The following is a 21,362-nucleotide window of genomic DNA, read 5'->3' as shown; positions in this document are numbered from 1 at the left end:
GTTGCACCTTAAATAATTAAAATACTAAAAGCTCATTTGTGTTTGCTCGCTTAAAATATTTGATATAGATAAGTTTTTACGAGAATAGATTCTATACGATTTCATACATGAAAATATGAGCTCCCTTGTATTCGGAACACCGCATTTATGCCTGTTTTTGTTGTAAAATTTTGAATAATAACAAATGTTTGAACTACACGCAATTAAAACCAAATTTTTCATATGAATTAAACTTAATTTCAAATTGCGATACACATATTTATTTCTAAATTCACGCCCTTTGAGGTTTTGAAAAAGTGTCCTTGTTTCGTCAAGGTTTGTGTATAAATGCAGTTTTTCAAGGACTAATAATTCCATAGATAAGTCGAGGATAATGGCTATTCTACAGCATTATAGGATATACAACTATGTTACTAGTTCCTACGCTTTAGGTCTCAGTGTGAATAAGACAGGTGGTGTTAATCGTTCAATAGAGTTCCATACCTTAACGTTGTCCTCTTCATATTGAGACCTAATATTTACTTTGTATGTATTACTGTTAAATGATTTTGAAATTTAGGGCGTTCAGGACATATACGTTAAAATCATAATTACAGGTAGTTCAGATCTGCGTCGCGTAAAATTTAAGTGCTCTTTTTACTTTATGGGCCTAATAAATATTAAATATTTTTTATATATTTCCGAACCATTATTCTAATTTTTTTTCTTTTTGTTTGATCTTTTAATTTACTTCTGTTATAATGTTGTAAATATATTATTAACTTAAACTTTATATTCACTTATTTTCTATTTATGTAAATGTTTCAAATTTAAGGAGGGCTAGAAGACTTGGTCCCTCTTCAATAAGATTAATAATTACAACTAAATAAACTCATCGTATAAAGGGTTCTCATACAAAATTTACATTATAAATTACCCAAAAAAAGTGTATGCTAAGAGGTCGTTTTAAGCCACCTTTATTGGCCTGCAAATAATTATTCCCTCTCTTTCTAGGAGTCTAGTCTAGTGACATTGTTTTAAAATATAAAATCATATTTTCATCAAATATTTAAAATATCCTATAAGGCAAAGGAAAATATAGAAATTGTTCCAATTAAACTTCTCTGATATGAAAAAAAAATCACGTTGTAATTAAGATATACCATGTATTCATAATCGCACCAAAAAAGCGTCGAAACTTCGAAATCGTATTGAAACACAAAAATTTACATCTGAAGGGACTACAATAATCCGTGTAATCACTTACTTAATCTCTCTCACGTAAAATGGGCTTACAACTTAAGCCTCCAATTTATTTCTCTAGCCTTTATTAGCCTCATTTTCCAGGTCCCCATTCCAATAGGAACAAACATAGCTAACAACTGTAACCAATATAAGGACCGTATATATATGGTGAAGTGACTGTAATCTCTCTTTGAAAGACCCCGCACTTAACCTCTCGTTTGCCATTGATCCCATTATATAACAATAACACCACCCAATGTTGCTGACTGCTTCCATGTTTTCCCAATAGACGTATACCTGCTATTTCGTTTGGCATTTCGTAATGACGGAATCAATCTTCCACCCTTTACTTATTACGATAATATATTTGATTCGACAAGACAGCGATAGGAATGCCTATCAATAAATTGAAACCAGCCCGAGATGTAGAAGTTAGAACACTAACTGACAAATCATCGCTTAGAGAAATAATTGCAAATTTCGTAGTTTTGTACTATTAAATTATGCCAGGGATAGATGTAATTTTAGAAGCAGGAATGGAGAACGGTTAGTATTTAGAGCCCAGTATAGAGCCCCTCTCTCCAACACGTAACGAAAAGTTTAATTTATCTTATTGGCTCACTTAAACTACGTTTTAATGGCGTTGCTGACGGGGACGGTGAAAAATACGTAATTCCTTTTTGCCTCTGTCGCTATGACCCCGCCTCTTCTTTCATACCCCCCCGTCCCGGGAAGGGGGTTTGTGGACTTAGACGCGCGCCCAGATTACTCTGTTCTCCATTCCTGCTTCTAAAATTATATCTATCCCTGATTATGCAATGTGTTTTAGAATGGGCTTTGGTAACTTCAGGGACGTATTATATGGGTTCAATGTTATAAGAATGGGTCATTTCTGAGATACAAATTAATATTGACTCGAAAAACCACGAAATCTTAATCACCCAATATAATTTGCGCGATTTGAAAAGGTGTAATCGTGTGTAACGTTTCAAAGAATTGGGGAAAAAACTCTTCTTAATTTTGTTTGCAATTGTTAAAAGCAAATGAAATTATAGACCCAAGAATTTTAAGAAATCCAGCAATACGTTTGCGTGGTTTTATTGAATCGATTTTTGAAGGTTTCGAGATTAGGTCTAAAAGATCCAAAATCAATTCCACCATTATAAATTAATCTGCATTTTCTGAATTTAAACCTGCACTATCGTTGATCAAAGTTGAGATATAAGTTGTATTATTGGAAGACTGGCTTCGTAATATAGTAACAGTTTCACTTGAGGAATATTTCGCTTTCAATTCAGCGAATGAATCATTAAAAGGCGTGTTTACGTATTAATTTATTTCGGTTTGAAGCTCGAGATTGTGTTTATTCCACGGCTTTCCTCAATCCAATCTCAGTCTGCCCTAAACAAGCTCGAGCTTGAAGCCGATAAACAACATAAAGGGAACTCTCCTTCACTTTCAAAAGATAAATATAACCCCGGCTTGTTATTCATTATTAAAAACCATTAGGCTACAGTCAACAAATCTAAATCCCAAATACACTATAATCGTAAAAATCTTATGGTTTTTTTATTCATTCATTCGCGGTTCTCAGTTACTGTTAAGCAAAAATAAATATTTGAAGCAATACGTACATACAAGTATTTCTTATTCCTTAATTAATAATATATTTACCATAAGTTAATTAGTCAAAGTACACATTAAATTAAGAATATGAAATGAATCCCAGCGTAAGCTTTGATATAAGAATTTAAGAGTTATACATATAAGACACATAAGTAACTTACGTTATTACGATAGATATTGTAAAAGGAATGGTTCTGATTTATCCAAGCATTATTGCAGGACGGCCAAATTGAAAAGCTTATTAATCCTCAACATCGTTTATTTTTCAAAATCTGTTATGCGTAATAACCGTGGTAGGCCGAAGTAATGACATTTCTTAACTTTGCAATTTGGCGCTTTTCCTATTCTAACTAAACCCCTCATGAAGCTTAAGCTTCGAGGGGTTCTTAATTAGCCAACCGACAAGTCGCATTAAAAGGGTTAACGCTCAACAAAGGAACTCGGATTAACGAGCAGTTCGGGCGTCAGCTCTTGGTTCCGCTAAAACGCTTGGCTCTGACCCATTCCTCTTATTCTCTCTTTTAAAAATTCGGACGTACTCGCGGAAGTCGCTTTAAGGAAAAGGAATTCAAGTTTCTCGAGGAAAAAGAAAGGATGAAATGGGGGCTTGGATGTAGGCATTTTGGGGGCAGGACGAAAAAATAAAACAAAAAGAATTCCCGAAATACTTACCAGAGAATGGAACGTAAATATTTAGGTAAAGACAGTCTTCGCTCTGATTTCCCAGATGTCTTAAAAGGCGCCTCAAGGAAGCTAACCTGCCAGCGGGCATTCTTTTCAAAGCTTCCGTTTCGTTAATGCGGCTCATTTCCGGTCCTTCATTGGCGCTTCCCGACGACGCCTGATGAGCGGCGCTGGCGGAACCGCTAGGATACGCCCATCTTATCTCCTCGGGCAATCTCTGAGGGCAAACGGGCCCGAATCTATCGGCTACCCTGACGCCCCTCCAGTGCGAGGGAGTCACCGGGGGCATAAATCTTAAAGAACCCATGGGAGCGCTGGCGTAAGGAATGCCCAAGAAAGCCTCAACAGGCTGCAAATGACGGCTTACTTGACCGCTAGGAGTTCCGAACGAGGTAACGATACCCCGCATCGTCCCGTATTTCGTCGTTACTATTCTGGCACTTAGTCTGTGAGTGTTCGAGGGACTCGGGTTACCGGCCGGTCCACCCGCGGTCGAACCCCCGCCACCGTTACCACCGACGCCCGACGAACCACCCACACCACCACCTATCGAAGAGGAAGCGGGGGCGGCCGCCGCGGCCTCACTCAGAGCACCCGACACCGCTGAAAGACGAGAAGGTGATAGAAACAATATTAACGTAATGGTAAAAAAGAGCGAAAAAGCCGGTGAAGACATTTTAGGCGTTTTCTCGGCGCGTCTTTCCTTTTTAGCGAACACGGGGAAAGCGAGAAGCTCGGGTTAAGAGTTCGCGTCAAAAGGTCTTCAAAACATCCGGTCTTTCGGTTAATTCAGGCGGCGTTTCCCATTCGCCTTATTGGATTTGAACGTTTCCCAAGATCAATGCGGCGCGAGTCTAAACCGATAAAACGTCATTTCTGCCGGTGGCCATCAAAATATCTTTTTAAAGAGGGGGGACGACTGCGAAAATCTCGGTAGGCAGCAGCGCCGCCGACCTACGATTCGAATTTAAGAAGGACCGACACTTTATTTAATACGACAGCTTTCTTCGATCGTCTCGCGATGATCACCGTATTTTTTACTTTACTTATTCCTTTCCTCTATATATCTTCTTCCCCTCTTATTCCGTAGAGTGAGGGACGTTTCTCCGGGAAAGGAAGAAAAAAAGCGAGTGTAGAGAACCGTGGCGGCCGAGCGGAAGACTCTCTCAATCTCGAACCAAGGAGGGAAAGATGCTTGGCGATTCGACGGCCAGGTGAGAAAACGCGCGAGAAGCTGGGCCTGAAACGCGCAGTGGTGTTGGAAAATGGAATCGATCTTTACAAAATATCTTCCATTAGTGGTTTTTCAACGAGCCACCACCACCACCATCACCTTCACCACTACCACCACCACCACCACCAAGGTCTTATCTAAGGTAAGAATAAACAGCTTCCAACGCGCCACTTATAGCACCATCGAAGCATCCAATTCGCGTCCGTATATATCGTTTTCCAGAAAGTCAATTCAATTTTATATTCCGGCACCACCGCCCAACCGTATATATATAGAAATGTTTCTTATAAAAATTCAAAATTTCATATCGAGAGCCGGGGAGCGCCAACTGGGTTTTAAATAATGGATTTCCAACAGTAAAGTACCATCTCTACGCAGTTTTCTTTCCGTAACCCCGAAAGTGGTGCGGATGGTCTAAAATAAGGATAGGGCAAAATCCCGAAATAAAATCTGTTCTTTTTTTTTGGAAAATATGGAAAACACAGTTTCTTTCTTCCACATAAATTTATTTAACGATTAGCAAAAAATATATGCCGAGAATTTATACGTTTATAGTTACTCACAGAGCATTGGGTACGCGGCGGATTTAAGAGATTCGAGAGCGAAGATCCAGAGAGCGAGCGAGTGAACACACGCACCATCGATAAAACGATTTCGATGTTCGACTCTTTACTGATTTTTCCCGCCGATTCCGGGATAAGAATATATTCCTCGTTCGCGTATGCCCTCTCCGTTATACTGGCACTCCTTCACTAGAAGAGTCGAGCGGCGTCTACGGAAAAGTCGGCATCCAGGCGCTCTTCTCGCCATCTCCCATGGAGTTCCTAGTAGAGAGGCGGCTCTTGATCATGGAAAGAGTAGTGGCAAAGAGAGGGGAGAGTAAGGAAAGATGAAATTGAGGAAGAAGGGGGCAAAGGCCGCTCGCTAGGCTACGGGGCATGCGCGACGAATGCCGACACAAAATGGATCCGCAATGGTTAGAGTTTAGTTTCTGGAAGGGCTACAATCTCGATCGTTCCATGCTAGCCGAGCTCGTTCAGCTATAGCTTGGCTGGCTCTCTCTCAGAGCCTTTAGCTTCTACTATTCACTAGTTTCCCTCTCCTTTCCTTCTATTTTTTTTTTCCTTTTAGAACTATAGCTCCTTTTCCTAAGCTAAGCCGGCCAGCTTCGAGATGCTCGTATAAACTAATAAAGCCATTTACTTTGATTGTAAGAGTTCGGAAACCAATACAGAAATTTTGTTCCTTTACACGCATTGTTGTTAGCTCGAGTTTTGGATAATGAAAAGCGCTATTCGATAGCGATTCCTCCGTATAATTTAGTTACTATGAATGTACTTTAATAAAAGAGAAAGGCGAGGTATAGCCTAAGTTTATCTCGTTGAATTAATGAGAAATACATATATATTTCGTAAGTCGTCGGCCTGTTGCCCGGATATCTAGAGGTCTCTCAGCAATTTTATTACGAATGTTTTATCAGATTAGGTTATTTTGTAAGCGTTCAAGCGCGAATTAAACCTACCTACACTTTTCCAGTTTGGTATATTAGATACTTGTTTTCCTCGAAACATATTTTCTCTCAAAAGTCTATCCAGGTAGAATAAAAATTCCTTAGGTTTTACCAGAAGTGAGATGAGACCAGAAGTACTGAGCTAACCAAATTCTTCACTCGGCGAAAGTGAATATTCTTGATAACACACCAACGGTTGGCCCTCTGGTAGCGGTTTCTGAATTTCCCTCCAAAACGGGAGACGCTCGCGGTGGTAGACGACCGAACTAGATTCAAGCACCCGCGGCCGTGATCCGCGGCTTTAGGTTGTGGGGAAGGGGGTAGGAAATGTTTTTGGAACTCGACCAATTTTTTTCTCTCTAGTTTTAGCGCGTGGGAAGCGGCATAAAATCCTCGAATTTGTTCACTAGTGCCAGGATCTACTATCAATGCTAGAGCCCTTCACTTCTAGTTTTATTATACTTTAGTGTCTCCTTAGACCACCTAACTCAATAGGGACTAGGTTTGCTTAGAGCAACGCCTGACACTAGCGCTATGGCGGCGGATGTTGGAAGTTTTTCAATAAACCATAGTAGAGGTTGAGGAGTAGAGGTCTCCAGTCACCGATATGGGGATTAAATCTGACTAAATTATAAAAGTGAGTTGAATTTCATTATTTATTTATTTTAACCTCTCGCTCATTAAAGATTCATAAACGATCTATCAAGTTATAGTTTTTGTAAATATCACTTTGTTATTGTTTAACATTAAGCCTTGGCTAAAAAATAGCTTTGGTCCCATTGAACCGAATTCCCATTCGACAGAAGGGGTTTTTTTTGGGGGTCTCATTCGACCGAACGTAGCCAAAGGTGCGATTTTATTATAGTCCCATTGGACCGAAATTCTATTGAACTGGAAGAAGACATACTGTGTGGTTTTGCATTAAATATATTTTTAATTTCACAACTTATTATTGTTAAAATAAATGGAGTTGAAAATGTATTACTGCACTTATTTTAACTACGTTTTAATTACGGCGAACCTCACCTACCCTAGCCTAACCTAACCTAACCTAACCAAACGTAACCTAACGTAACCTAACCTAACCCAACCCAACCTTGTTTGGAGGTAAAAAGATTATTTACATGAGTATTAAAAGCCCGCCTCTTACCACGAACAAGCAATAATAGAAATATTTTGGAAAAGATGTCAGATAATTAATTGGAGAATATTTTGGAAAAGGTGGCAGCTAATTAATAGGAGAATATTTTGGAAAAGGTGGCAGCTAATTAATAGGAAAATCTTTTGGAAAAGGTGGCAGCTAATTAATAGGAGAATATTTTAAAAAAGGTGGTAGCTAATTAAAAGGAGAATATTTTGGAAAATGTGGCAGCTAGTTAGTAGGAGAATGTTTTGGAAAAGGTTGCAGCTATTTAATAGGAGAATATTTTGGAAAAGGTGGCAGCCAATTAATAGGAGAATGTTTTGGAAAAGGTGGTAGCTAATTAAAAGGAGAATATTTTGGAAAAGGTGGTAGCTAGTTGAAAGGAGAATATTTTGGAAAATGTGGTAGCTAATTAGTAAGAGAATGTTTTGCAAAAGGTTGCAGCTAATTAATAGGAGAATATTTTGAAAAAGGTGGCAGCTAAATAATAGGAAAATCTTTTGGAAAAGGTGGCAGCTAATTAATAGGAGAATGTTTTGGAAAAGGTGGTAGCTATTTAAAGGGAGAATATTTTGGAAAAGGTGGTAGCTAATTAAAAGGAGCATATTTGGAAAAGTTGTCAACGAATTATTGGAACCAAACCAAACCAAACCTAACCTAACCTAAGCTAACCTAACCTAAGCTAACCTAACCTAAGCTAACCTAACTTAACCTAACTTAACCTAACTTAACCTAACCTAACCTAACTTAACCTAACTTAACCTAACCTAACCTAACCTAACCTAACCCTACCTAACCTAACCTAACCTAACCTAACCTAACCCACCCGAAACCAAAATATTAAAATTTTAATTTAAAATTTAAAGACATTGATGGAACTACCATTAAGACTGTACTTCATTTTAAGCACAATTGGTTTATTAATTCTATATAGCTCTTGCCTTGAAAGGAATGAAAGTGAGCGTTTTAATTAGTATCACGAAACATTTACTTTTAATATTTTTAACATACCTTTCGGAGATTCGAACCAACAACCTATCGCTTCGCAGTCCAACATCGTATCCACTACACCGCCGAACCGCTGACGGCTACAGTGTTTCAAGTTATATTCATGTATTTTTTAGGGGCATATTCGGACAATTGGGATTTCGGTCCATCGGGAATATAGCCATTGGGCTGGAAATCTAAAATCATTGCGGGATATTCGGTCGAATGGGATTTCGGTCCATTGGGAATTCGGTTGAAAGGAACGATACCAAAAAATATCCCGAACCATTATGGACGAATTTTTCTTTATGGGACATTTGACGATAAATTGTGCGGTCGGTAGACGCGTGAGGGCGCGTGCTACGCATTGCCATTTGTTAACACGGGTTTAACATAGTTTTGCCTGTCCATGTGTTTGGTGGTCTGAGGTGCCTGTTAGAGGAAAGCCCTGAAGGGGTATCGTTGTAACGTTTGCGAAAGTAGCTGTTTCAACGACTTCCGTTTTAAGGCGCGCAGGCGCGAATGGGTTCCATTAATACGGCAAGTTATCCAAACCTGCCAATTTATTCCAATAACTATCCCGCTCTCTTCCTTCATGGAAATAGTATAGGCTCGTTCCTGACACATATAATGGAGTAGCAAATCGAATTCGATAGCGTTAATGGGGTATCCTCCTGTATTCCAGTGTGTGGTTCCCCTAACGGGAGAAGCTGACGATAAACATTGACGCCTGTATTTCGTAAAATATTCATAAACTTTTAAAATGCCGCGACGCACGAACTTTGAGAACTAAACTGATTAGTTTAATGCCTATGAAATTCCCAATATCACACCTAAATAGCGGCAAACCGGTATATTATAGATGCATAATATTAACCAAGAATCAGTATAAGACTTCAGAATGTATGAAAACATCATGGGTTTTCATTACTTAATAATTTTGCACGCTTGCCATCAATGGAGGAAGACATTCTTGAGGTCACGGTGCTGCAGCCCAATTTTATGTTTGAATGTTTTTATGTCGTGTATGTGCTCTGCTAGTCTATATCATACAAGCAACTCACAAGAATCTATAACGTTTCACCCACGTCACTTCATGACAAGCTCTCAGTAACCAGTGACAAACTTATGGAACATATCTTATGAACTTATGATAAACGTAAAAGCCCAGACCGACTGATAATCAACGCAACCATCTTGAAAAATGGCGGCTAGAAATATAAAAACCCTTTCGTCATTGTATAACGTTCATGCATTTCAACCTATCGCACTAATATTTAGTACACTGGTTCTCTATATCCTATAGACGGGTTATATGTTTTTTGGGGTTCAATTTGCGTTATAATTTAAAATGGCCGCAAAAATAGACATAAAAAGTTCCTCCGTGTGCCTTTTCTGCTGGTTAACCCATAAAGGTCATTAAACTGTCTGAAAATTTGAGCAATTAGCCTTATTCCTGATCAGCGCCACCTACCCATAGCGGCGACTTTGAGAACTACTGTAATCGGCAAGCCAACCAGATGTCGCTAAAATCCGGTGACGTCATTTTTGGTAAGACCCCGAGAGTGCCCGTCAGTGACGTCACCAGATTTTAGCGACTTCTGATTGGCTTGCCGATTACAGTAGTTCTCAAAGTCGCCGCTATGGGTAGGTGGCGCTGATTAGGAATAAGGCTAATTTCGTCTTATTTTTATAACCAGATTCTTTCAGATTAAATGATTATGCGTTAAAACAAAATTAGTCTTTTCAAATTATAATTTTAAATTAATGTAAGTTTGTGCTACAGGAGAACGCAGACGTAAGGCATCTCGTTTCAAAGTAAGAGAGTTGCAATATTTTATATTTTCCGTGTTTTAATTTTTATCCCTTTTAAGTAATAAGTACGTTACGAGATAAGCTGTTTTAGACTAATTCTATTTCTGTCTGGTTAGTTGAACTGGAAACGAAGCTTGATAAATTTAAAATTTATTCTAGTTCAGTTTTTTTACTCGAAAAATCATATAATAATATTTAAGATTTCGAACCATCTATCCGTCTTTATTCTATATAACATTATAGAAAATACGAGAGATTAACTTAAAGAAAAACTTATATAACATAACATACTTTTAAAGAACTGCCTTTTTCTAAAAATTATAAGGAAAAATATAAGAAAAATTAATGATCTCTTATTACAAAATCATTTGCATTTAATTTGTTTTAAGAACGAGGACTACTGTACCACCATTGGTTTAATAGCGTCTGTTAAACCGAACCTCTTACTCCCACGGAACTGGTTGAATTTTCACAGGCTGAGAGAGAGAGGTAAGGGTAAGAGGTACAATTTAGCAGACGCCACTATACAAACACCGGCCAAGTAGTCCTTGTTTTTTGTTAGCATCTTTCTTAAAATCGTAGATTATTAGAAATATTCATAAATTTCCAGTAAAAATAATGACAAATAAAGATTCAAGAGTGGTCTTTTCGTTTAAGATCCACTTGAGGGTCATAATATGGTTGGAAGTAGAGTTCATTGATTCCAATAACGATATGAAAATTTTTGTAATGAACGAAAGTAAAGCTAAGTTTTACCCTTTAGTTTTATGGCGTATTTGAAGTGAAAATACAATGAAGAGAGTAAATAATTAATTTATTAAGGGAATCTCAAATCTCTGAGTTCGGAAGAATTATATCATCGTTTAATTTTTAATCTAGGATTAAAAATCTTTGTAAAATATTTTCCATAAACAAGAACAACAAATCCCCCCTCGTTAATGAAAAGCGAGTAGAAAAAATCCGTAATTAATCGCCTATAACTGTTTTTATCGAAAGCCGACATATTCTAAAGTCGTAAATTTGGGAAGTCATAATTAACTCTTATTGTTGGGCGTAAAAATCCATACGGTTTTTGAAAGGATGAGAGAGGGAGAAAATGTATGGGAGAAAAAAAGCGGTTGGCGGTATCTCACTCTCTCTCTCTCTTTGGGTTCGGGTTCGAGCTCGGCCCTATCAGTTTTCCCTTTCTCTAATAAAACTATCAACGAGCTAGTGGTCTACGATGCTACAATTTCCTACTAGGAGAGAGAGAGCGAACCCCCATCGCGGGAACCAACCATTCTTACTCTGGAGAACCGAGAGACAAACGGCCTCTAGATTGCTTTTTCTCATTCCTCCTCTTCCTTATAATGATCGCTCTTTTTCTGAAGCATGCCGCTTTCCCCTCAAAGGTTCTTTCTCAGACAAAATACAGGGTGTTAACAACCATATTTTTATTGCTGACTATAGCAGCAAAGACACCCAGCTTTGTTTGCTCTTCAGCCCGTCGGTACACTTTTAATACTATTCGGGTCGCCATTATGAAAGATGGAGGCAAATCGAGCCAACCATATTTTTATTGCTAACTAGCTGCAAAGACACCCGGCTTTGTTTGCTCTTCAAACCGTCGGAACACTTTTAATACCATTCGGGTCGCCATTATGAAAGATGGAGGCAAATCGAGCCACGAAGCTGTATTGTAGAATGAGTAGAGACTCGTAGCTTCCCCTCAACTAAAAAAAAGCTAGTAGCTAGACCTTATTTGTCCATAAAAAGGGGGTATAATTTTGACCCACCCTCCAAACCTAAACGAGACCATGTAAATAAGAAAGATGGCCGCGAGCTACGGACGTTGAGGAGGGTTAAGCCTTGGTCTTTTGCCTATCGAGTCCGAGTGACGGGAGTTTCTCAAACGTTTGCAAATCTTATTTAAATTTATATCTTTACTATTATTTCTATTTATATTAACTGTAATATGGAAAATATTCAAAGAGTTAAGCCGGGAAAGAAGAAAACGACGCCTTTTTTAAAAGTTAAAACACGTGTTCTCTAAGAGAAATGACGTCAGATGTTGTTTACATAGTCTCGGCATGCGCGAATATGTTGCGTGGAAGACTAGTACGCGAATGTCTAGGCCCTAGAGGCCTAGTCTTCTACTCCTTCTGTAATACAACTCCGTGGTCTGTATGATATAGAGAACCACTTGTCTAAATAAGTGTGAAGTTGAAAAGCTGGGATGTTTTACAATAAAGAAGGGATTTCACATTTCTAGAAGCCATTTTTCAAGATGGCCGCTGAGTGGGAAAATGTTTCTTGCTGCTCGCCTACTGCAATTTTTCAGGTAGAACGGTTTGGCCTTCGCGTTGATTTTCAGTGAGTCAGTCAGTCAGTCAATCAGAATCGTTACTTATGTAGACATATAGTTATAGCTATGGGAAAACGTGGTTTGGTGTACACTTTTAGATGTTTCAATCTAATTTCTTGTGAAGTATTCATTAGAAAGATGATATATGACATCATATTGACTTTTTTCAAAAACATATTTTGGGATCTTCTCATTGTAATACGTATCTTATCCAATATGTACTCAATAGGTTGGTCTTTACCAAGTATTCTACAGGGCCGGTAGGCCCTTGTAGATATGACTTGATACTCTTTTGTAACGTTAAAGCAAAATTCACATGCTTTTGCCAATTTTCCTATGGAGATTAACATGGGGTTTTTCGTGATATTTAGCCACCTCTAACCGAAAAACTAGAGCGAAGTTACTTTTCGGAATACTCTTAATTTAACAATTAAGTATTCAGGGTGTGCGATCCGCTAGTCTAATCAGAAACAATTAAGTCTAAGTATGTTAATTTTAGTTAATTACGGAAGTACAGCTCTTGAGTTAAACGTCAGGTTAACCTGTTAGCGCGCTGATACCCATTTCTTCAATTATCAAGCATATTGAGAACAAGGGAGGGCCTAGCTTTGTGCCTAATAACAAGTTAAGTTGACATTTTCAGTTTGATTCATTCTGTGGAAGTTGAACCATGGAGCCTGAATCTTAAAAAGATACAGGCTCCATGGTTGAACTTGTTTTTGAGCAGTCGACGCTTGTTTAGTATTTTACCGGCTTAAAATATTTATTTCATTTTATAAATTTTCTGTAACACTCTTGCTAAGAAACACTTTGCTATCAGGTCAAAATTTTGTTTAATAAAGCAATCCAGGTATAAAACTAGAGGTAATTGATTTCATTATATTATAAGATATTGGTTTTTGGATGTTCTTTAAGACCAAGGCTTAGGTTTCTTATGCATTGTATTTGTATATTTTCTTGATTCTCGGAGTCGGGACTCGGGAGAACCCAGTTACACTTACCCAGCTTCCGAGCCTCCAGTGTCGTCTAGTTTGGCTTACGCTCTCGTCACGTTTTTAAGCTGAAGGTTATGTTGCAACGTTTTTGGTTTACAGACTTGGATAATTTTAATAATAGTGATGCTTCTTGATCTTTACTCTTTAGGATAGTAACAGTATGTTGTAGAAAAAGAGCTGTTATTGAAGGACTTATCTTTATTTTATTTTAGAAGTATTATTAAAATTTCAGAAGCTCCGCAACCGTTACAATAACTGTTTCTATAGCAGTTAATTCAACATCCCTTTGGATGGTTAATCTCACTAAAATGCTACTAATTCAGGTGTGTGGTATAATTCCTGAAACTCAACCGATGTAGAGGACGACATGATTCGTTAAAACAATTTTTTCCTGTTGCAACAGTCCGTATATGATATTTCGTTTTATAAATTATTTGTTACCAAGAGTGGATTGTTTAATTCAGAAATATAAGTAACAGTGGGGCTGGTTAATCCAGGAGAACATTGTCTTTACGTAATTTAATTAGTCAAATAAATTACGTGTGGAGATCTTTTCAACGTAACCATGTGGGAAACAGAGGGTTACGTTCGCTATTTACACAGTCCTCATTGCCGTTTGTTTATATGTCAGAATTGCTATGAATTGTTTAGGTATTTGATTTAATTACTGGTATTTAAGCGAAACTATGGAATCACATCATTCATTAAATTGTAACCTTTGTAGTGATCCGTTGTAACCGGCTCCCCGGTACAACATATTTTATTGTTAATCTTCACGTTACCGCAAATTTATCACGGGGCTATGTGTTGGAAATAATTAAAAACTCATCTAAACAAGCTCAATTTATAAGCTAAATTAATATTGCCAAACCATAATCCATCATTAATTTCAACTCAATTAAGCCTAAAACCTTTAAATTAAACTTAATCAAGATTAAACCTTTAAATTGAACTTAATCGAGATATACCTTTAAATTAAACTTAATCGAGATATACCTTAAAATTAAACTTAATCGAGATATACCTTCAAATTAAACTTAATCGAGATATACCTTCAAATTAAACTTAATCGAGATATACTTTCAAATTAAACTTAATCGAGATATACCTTTAAATTAAACTTAATCGAGATATACCTTCAAATTAAACTTAATCGAGATATACTTTCAAATTGAACTTAATCGAGATATACCTTTAAATTAAACTTAATCGAGATATACTTTTAAATTAAACTTAATCGAGATATACTTTCAAATTGAACTTAATCGAGATATACCTTTAAATTAAACTTAATCGAGATATACCTTAAAATTAAACTTAATCGAGATATACTTTCAAATTGAACTTAATCGAGATATACCTTCAAATTAAACTTAATCGAGATATACCTTCAAATTAAACTTAATCGAGATATACTTTCAAATTGAACTTAATCGAGATATACCTTTAAATTAAACTTAATCGAGATATACCTTAAAATTAAACTTAATCGAGATATACCTTAAAATTAAACTTAATCGAGATATACCTTCAAATTAAACTTAATCGAGATATACTTTCAAATTAAACTTAATCGAGATATACCTTTAAATTAAACTTAATCGAGATATACCTTTAAATTAAATTAAACTTAATCGAGATATACCTTTAAATTAAATTAAACTTAATCGAGATATACCTTTAAATTAAATTAAACTTAATCGAGATATACCTTTAAATTAAATTAAACTTAATCGAGATATACCTTTAAATTAAATTAAACTTAATCGAGATATACCTTTAAATTAAATTAAACTTAATCGAGATATACCTTTAAATTAAATTAAACTTAATCGAGATAAACCTTTAAACTTAAATAAAATTAAGGTGAAATTAACCCAAAACACGATTTTTTGGTTCAATTCATGGATACCTTATTTAATTAAAATTAAAACTAAATTTATCTTTCACCCAGTCTCAATTTTCCATTTTAATCTTTACAATTAAATGAGGATTCAAGTTGATATTTACACCTATTTCAAATCCATATTTACACCCATTTCAAGTCGATATTTACACCCATTTCAAGTCGATATTTACACCCATTTCAAGTCGATATTTACACCCATTTCAAGTCGATATTTACACCCATTTCAAGTCGATATTTACACCCATTTCAAGTCGATATTTACACCCATTTCAAGTCGATATTTACCCCCCATTTCAAGTCCATATTTACCCCCATTTCAAGTCCATATTTACCCCCATTTCAAGTCCATATTTACCCCCATTTCAAGTCCATATTTAGCCCCATTTCAAGTCCATATTTACCCCCATTTCAAGTCCTCATTTACCCCCATTTCAAGTCCATATTTACCCCCATTTCAAGTCCATATTTACCCCCATTTCAAGTCCACATTTACCCCCATTTCAAGTCCACATTTACCCCCATTTCAAGTCCATATTTACCCCCATTTCAAGTCCATATTTACCCCCATTTCAAGTCCATATTTACCCCCATTTCAAGTCCATATTTACCCCCATTTCAAGTCCACATTTACCCCCATTTCAAGTCCATATTTACCCCCATTTCAAGTCCATATTTACCCCCATTTCAAGTCCATATTTACCCCCATTTCAAGTCCATATTTACCCCCATTTCAAGTCCATATTTACCCCCATTTCAAGTCCATATTTAACCCCATTTCAAGTCCATATTTACCCCCATTTCATGTCCCAAATTAAAACCCCTATTTATCTCATATCAAACCCCTGTTCACCCCATTTCAGGACCATACGCATGATTTACAGGATAATTCATAGTCGTGTTCAGTGGGACTTCACTACCTTTCCTATTGTGTATGTACACGTTGAAGGCTTTCTTATTATATCAATCCTGAATGAACACGATTATAAGTTAATGCCGTTAAAATTATCCAAATGAACTCTTTTGGGCAACAACTAATGGAGTCAGATTGGTTTTAATAATGAGCATGTTTTACTTTTTAAAACATCACTTAGAAACCTTTCTGAGTTTTGTATGCACAATTTTTTAAAAATACATGCTTTCAATTATTGCTTATTGGAAAATATTTCATGGCATAAAAATTTTATTTTTATTTTACAAACCGATATTTAATATTAGGTCATTACTAAACAACGCGTGAACGCGGGCCTTTTCCAAAAAAAATCGTTTATTTTTCAAGGTCCTTCAACTAAAAACGTTGAAAATATTGCTTGTTTTATAGGTCGGGTTAGGTAAGGCATATGTTAGTTAGGTTACGTTTCATTGAGACACAAATTTCAAGCATTGTGCCTCTTAATAGGAGAAGTATTTATCCTATAAATGCTATAAATTTAATAAAAAAATAGTTCAATAATAACATACGTTTTATCGTTGACAGCGTTTAAAAATAAAAATATTTGCTTTTAATAATATGTAATAATATAGGCACTATATTACGTTAGAAAATTATTTTTGGGAACTCATTCTATGTTCAAACTTCGTTTAAGTTCGTTACAGTGTTACGTAATTTGACTTAAAAATTAAAATAAGCGAATCGCTTTATAACGGTCCATTTCTGCGACTTAAAAATATTTCATTCTTCTAAACTATAAATTTTGCTTAATGTTTTACAAAATAGATGGGATTTTTGCTCATTTTACGTAACCACTCAATCTTTATAAATTAATCAGACCTAAATGGGTCAATAGGGCCTTAAAACGGGGGAAATAGGGTCTTTAAATGGGTAAACAGGGACTTGAAATGGTGTATTAACGGGTTTGTTTTACACCATAAACGTGGTGCTAAATATGGAAAAAAAATATTTAATAACTATTTTACAGTTTTTCACTTCACTTGGTTTAATAATGTGACATAGGTAGCGTACTTTTTCCCTACTTTTAACACCATTAAACTAAGTAATATTAGAAGTTCAACAGATTGCCTAAAAAAGATGTTAAAAACCACTGTAAATGGTGCATAAATGCCTAATATTTCCTTAATACTTGCAAATAATATTAGAAAATGGCGTCAATTGATCATAAAAATGGGGTTAAAGTACACCATAAATGATGTCTTTTTTGGCACCGGAAAAAACAGCATAAATGGTGTTTGAATGCACCGTTATATTTTAGAGTGCAATGGTATGACGGTAATGCAAACATAATTATTCAAAATTTAATTACATTAAGACTGAAGTGACAGATATTATAAAAAAATGTCTTGGTTTGGACCAAGGCCGAAAAAACAAACGATATGTGTGAGGTTTATCAATTGACTGAAGTTTCAGATATTGAAATTTTTTTCTAGTTATTTCTATCCACTCAATCTTTAATCAATATTTAATTCAATCAACTGATTTTACTGTTAATCGATCTAGTCCCTCTAAATTAATTGAAAAAATTACATATCTACGCTTTTTCAAGAACAATTACATTTTCCGAAAACATTTTATCATGAAATTAATTATTTTGAAGGGATTTCGTGTCGATGCTCACTAACTTGTAAGCACCTTGACCGACATAGTTTTAATTGTTGCTGGCTTGACAAATTTTCAAGTTTGCACCAAAAGAAGTTTAAATCTGTTTTAAATTGTTGATAACTGTCGTTTACAGTGAATGTCGTCTACTTAAGACAAAGCAACAAAGTTTATCCTGTGTGGTAAAGGGTAAAGATCACATAAACAGATATACTTCTCAGTACCAATGACTTGTTATATTCATTTCCCGCGGAAATAATATGGTTAAACAATCCATTCATTACTAGATATGCCAAGAAGGTCACATTTAACTCCGACACCCCTTCCCTTCCTCTATTTTCCCAATATATGGCGTATTATAATAACCAGTGGTTCCAGTGTATGGGTCATATGAGCCGTCGCAACACACTCAGCCAATAGATCGAAACCTTTTCACATTAGTAAACGGTACATGACACTCCGGACTTGCCCACCAACCTTATTAACCCAACACTATAAAACATTCGTGTACATGAATGATTATGGTTATGGCTTGACACTCGCTAGCGCTCGAACGACCGATCACTCAGTGTAATCGGTGTACATTTGTAAGTGAGTAGACCATTTTGGAAATTACATACAGAGAAACTAAAACACAGGTGTGATCCCGCCATTGGGGTGTTTTCTCTCATTCTCTCGCTCGCTTAGAAACACCGCTATAGGCAGTGCTAGTTGACTAGCCTCCTGCCCGTAGTGAACTTTGGCACCGTCTGGCGATGACCCTTGGTGCGAGGGAGAATACACCTCGCCCCTGATCTTTGCGCTTGCTAAAATGATTACGCGTAATACGTAACCGGTGTAAAAGTAGCGCCAACAATGTAGAAAGGGGTGGTGACGTTTCAAATGAAGACTGAGTTATGACCAAGAAAAACTAAAGTACGGAAATGGAAGTTCCAGTGCAACTTTACCTTCATAGAGGCGGCAATAGAAATGAAGAATTTCTATATACGAAATTAAATGTATAAATTCGCGCAACACCCTGGTTTGGCATCTATTAAATATTTACATTTTCCATTCGAGTTATACCAAAGTTCGCTTGCTCTTTTTGGACATCCAGTAGAACATTTCAAATATTCAATACTAATACCTCAACACGTACTCCCTTCAAAATAATTAATTTCATGATAAAATGTTTTCGGAAAATGTAATTGTTCTTGAAAAAGCGTAGATATGTAATTTTTTCAATTAATTTAGAGGGACTAGATCGATTAACAGTAAAATCAGTTGATTGAATTAAATATTGATTAAAGATTGAGTGGATAGAAATAACTAGAAAAAAATTTCAATATCTGAAACTTCAGTCAATTGATAAACCTCACACATATCGTTTGTTTTTTCGGCCTTGGTCCAAACCAAGACATTTTTTTATAATATTACCATGGGATGACTATTTTTTATTAATTTTATGCAGTACTAATTATAGTTTTACATCAACTACCTAATTAAGTTAAGAAACTGTATTTTAATGACACTTTAATAATGGTTCAATAAATTGATGTTTAAGTTAGAACATTTACGTGGAGGCTTGTTTATTACAATTACTAAATTTAACATTTTATCAGAGTTCATTGTTTAGTGTGTAGTATTTCGAGAATTTATTTCTAAATTTAGTTAGGGATTCGGTGTGTTCGTGTCTTTCATTTAATCCTATCCTTACAAAAAGAGGCCACTCATTTTTCTTGTGGTGATTTGAAATTAATTTAGCTATTAAAATTTGGGGAAAATTTAGATTCAAGCTTTGTTGGTACACTAATTAAAAAAGCACCACAAATCATAGACGAAACATTATTGGTATAATGAAAAAATACCTCACTTGTCAACTATGTTTTGTAAGATTATTAAAAGGTATATTTTAATTTTAAAATAGTTATAAATATGCAGAAAAACCTAGTGCTCAAATTTTGTTTTGACCCTTTGATCAAAATATTTTTTCTCGGAATGACAGCTTGTCCACAACACTCTGTCAATTCAATAAACGGTCTCTTCATTGCTGGTAGGTTTTTACATTCGGTTTATTTTAACATCAGTTTATATTGATTTAATCACCCGTTCTCTTTGTCTTTCACAAAGAGGATGTAAGTAGCGTCGTCAATTTGGAACTCGTATTTACTCTATTCCCCAAATCGTTCATCACCATTTATAACGTAGACTCTTTGGACGCTTTCCGTTTTGGAGCAGGCGTCAATATTTGTTCTAACAGAAAGAATATTCAAGCGGAATAACAGAACCTTGCTTTAAACCAAACATCCTGGTTTGTGAAACTTTTCACACATGTACAAAGAGCAAAATATTAAAGTTATTTTCAGGATGTTCAAAGAAAATAGTTACCAGGCATTTAGTTTGCCAGCATCGATCGTTACGCTTCTTCCATATATAATATAGCCCACTTCCTCTTTGGCAGTATTAAGCCAGTCTCGACTTTGTGAAGTTTGTGCCCTTTGCACTCTTCCCTACGTAAACATAAAATTTCATAAACAACACAAACCCTGCAAAATCATTGACTAAATACTGTGTTAAAGCATGATTTTCACTTGACCGAAAAAAACTACTTTGCAGCTGGACGTCAAACTTCAGATTTGTCTTTTACGTAGTCGCCCAGAGTTATAGCGTTGACACTTAGCGTAGTTCCAGCAAATAATGGAACCAAGGCTTACCAGATAAACTGAACATTGCACCAATTGCGGCCCATCTATTGTCTTTCTTCTTTGGCCTTTGTAATCTTTGGTTCCCATATTTAAAAGATATGGATGGTTCCGAACCTATTGAATAAAACTTTCAGCATTGAACTTTGGCATTTTCAGGGATTTTTATTAGTAACTGACTCAATTAGGAACTAAATAAATAAAAGCATGGCGGACCACACACGCGTGGTCGAATATGACGTCACGACTCAATCTTATTGCTCATTGGCTCGTGCTGAGCGTTAACGTTTGAACGCGGCTGAAAAAATAGAAAGCTAATATCGCCACACTCAACGTAATTTCGGTGCAGCGTAACTAGGCTTTTTTTTTTTTTGGTTGTCGCGATAAGTCGTGATATACGCCAAGTGAAAACCATGCTTAAATTGAAGTTTTTCCCTGCTGTTGTTCATTTATAGAAAATCAATCGCGCAATATTGCTTGGCCATTATGAAATAATTAGCTTGTTCTCGTTAAAAACCAATTATTTCGATAATACTTTCTGAAAATAGGAAAAAGCCTTTCAACACCCTGTACACCCTGTGCTTGGGGCTCTTTATGTGTCGGCTAATAGCTCTTAATATAGCATTATACCACGTCGAAGGACTTTGGAGAGAGAGAG

The 21,362-nt window shown here is 36.1% G+C and overlaps 1 protein-coding gene and 1 long non-coding RNA gene across 2 annotated transcripts in view; one reads left to right on the top strand and one right to left on the bottom strand.

Moving 5' to 3' along the window:
• The window catches only part of LOC149658822 (neuroligin-4, Y-linked-like), a 190,949-nt gene extending 186,308 nt beyond the window's left edge, over positions 1–4,641 (bottom strand). Inside the window, exon 1 of the mRNA XM_089844446.1 lies at positions 3,523–4,641. Within this exon, the coding sequence (XP_089700572.1) occupies positions 3,523–4,210 (688 nt within the window). The 5' untranslated portion in view covers positions 4,211–4,641. The remainder of the gene's footprint in view (positions 1–3,522) is intronic.
• Positions 4,642–12,845: 8,204 nt separating this feature from the next.
• Positions 12,846–15,144, top strand: LOC149658821 (uncharacterized). The gene is made up of 3 exons (XR_016369948.1): positions 12,846–13,432; positions 13,539–14,214; positions 14,288–15,144. It is a non-coding gene; the product is annotated as an uncharacterized LOC149658821 (long non-coding RNA).
• Positions 15,145–21,362: the final 6,218 nt, after the last annotated feature.

Source organism: Phalangium opilio, unplaced genomic scaffold (assembly GCF_054372755.1).
Source record: "Phalangium opilio isolate 3A_F unplaced genomic scaffold, DU_Popi_V2 ptg000075l_1, whole genome shotgun sequence".
In the NCBI taxonomy this organism is placed as follows: Eukaryota; Metazoa; Arthropoda; class Arachnida; order Opiliones; family Phalangiidae; genus Phalangium; species Phalangium opilio.
Note: the sequence above shows the minus strand (reverse complement) of the source record. Positions and strands in the feature narration are given on the sequence as shown.